Genomic DNA, 1486 nt, shown 5'->3' with positions numbered 1-1486 from the left:
GGTACTGTTGAAAATGACATCATTTTTCCTGTTATAGAATTATTTACAATAGATTTCTAAAATAAAAGAAATAAAAAAGAAGCATAAACATAGGTATCAGAAATAAATAATATGTACTCAATTATATCAATTTGCTTTTTGGTAAATTTTATAGCATTGTTGTCATGCTGCTGATTTTTTATGCAGATTCCTATTTTTTTCTTTTCAGATATTTAACCCATCTGTTTATAAACTATGCCAGTCTGAAACACATGGAGAGCCAGAGGAATGTCTCAGAATTCATTCTCTTGGGACTTTCATATGACCAGAACATGCAAATATTTTGCTTTGTGCTCTTCTTATTCTGTTATGTTGCCCTGTTGGCAGGAAACCTTCTGATCCTTGTCTCCATTCAATGCAGTCCTCTTTTGCACCAACCCATGTACTACTTCCTCAGCCACTTATCTTCTATGGACATCTGCTATACTTCTAGCATTACACCTAAATTCATTGCTGACCTGCTAGTGGAAAGAAAAACCATCTCCTATGGTAGTTGCATGTTGCAGGTCTTTACAATGCACTTCTTTGGAATGATTGAAGTTTTAATCCTTACAGTCATGGCCTTTGATCGCTACGTTGCCATCTGCAAACCTCTCCACTACCTGTTTATCATGAACAGGACAAGGTGCCATCTCCTAGTCTTGGCTGCGTGGGCTGGTGGGGCTGTCCACTCCTTTCCTCAATTTCTTATGGTAATCAGGTTGCCCTTCTGTGGCCCTAATGAGATTGATCACTATTTTTGTGATATTTTTCCTTTGCTAAAGGTGGCCTGTACCGATACCTACATTACTGGTGTCCTTATGGTTGTCAATTCAGGACTGGTTACCTTAGTGACATTTGTGGTTTTGTTTTTTTCTTATATTATTATATTATTCAGTTTAAGACATCACTCAGCTGAAGGAAGACGCAAAGCCCTCTCTACCTGTGGGTCTCATATCACTGTGATAGCTTTATTTTTTGGGCCTTCAATCTTTGCCTACCTTCGACCTCCAACCACTTTCTCTGAAGATAAAATATTTGCTCTGTTTTACACCATCATTGCTCCTATGTTCAATCCCTTAATCTATACACTGAGAAATACAGAGATGAAACAGGCCATGAGAAAAACTTGGTGTGAAACATCAGGGCTCAACATCTTTTTAATTAAACAAAGGGCCAGCTAGACGTGCATAGGAGAGGGAGGAAACCATCTCAAAGTGTACTTGTTCAACTGGTATCATGTTTATGAGTGACAGAACTTGGGACTTAAGAGTTTAATAATAACTAGAAAGAAATATTAATTTAATCACTCAAAAATAAGTTTAAAACATCGTTAATTTTGTGGGCTTTGAGATGGTAAGAACAAGTTTACGGGCACAAAATCAGTTATATGCACAGTTAAGACAATGTTATATAAACTGTGAATTGTGATGGAAAAATAAAATTTTAATAATTTTGTATTAGAAAA

At 36.3% G+C, this 1486-nt stretch overlaps 1 protein-coding gene across 1 annotated transcript; it reads left to right on the top strand.

Annotated features, from left to right (window-relative positions):
* Nucleotides 1-248: 248 nt before the first annotated feature.
* On the top strand, nt 249-1202 carry LOC308350750 (olfactory receptor 4P4-like; the record flags this gene model as incomplete). The annotated part of the gene is made up of 1 exon (XM_080816254.1): nt 249-1202. Exon 1 carries the CDS (start codon nt 252-254, stop codon nt 1200-1202), a length of 951 nt encoding a protein of 316 aa, XP_080672380.1. The 5' UTR covers nt 249-251.
* Nucleotides 1203-1486: the final 284 nt, after the last annotated feature.

Source organism: Martes martes, assembly GCF_963455335.1.
Source record: "Martes martes genome assembly, chromosome: 10".
In the NCBI taxonomy this organism is placed as follows: domain Eukaryota; kingdom Metazoa; phylum Chordata; class Mammalia; order Carnivora; family Mustelidae; genus Martes; species Martes martes.
The sequence above is the reverse complement of the archived record's forward strand: the minus strand, read 5'-3'. Positions and strand labels throughout refer to the sequence as shown.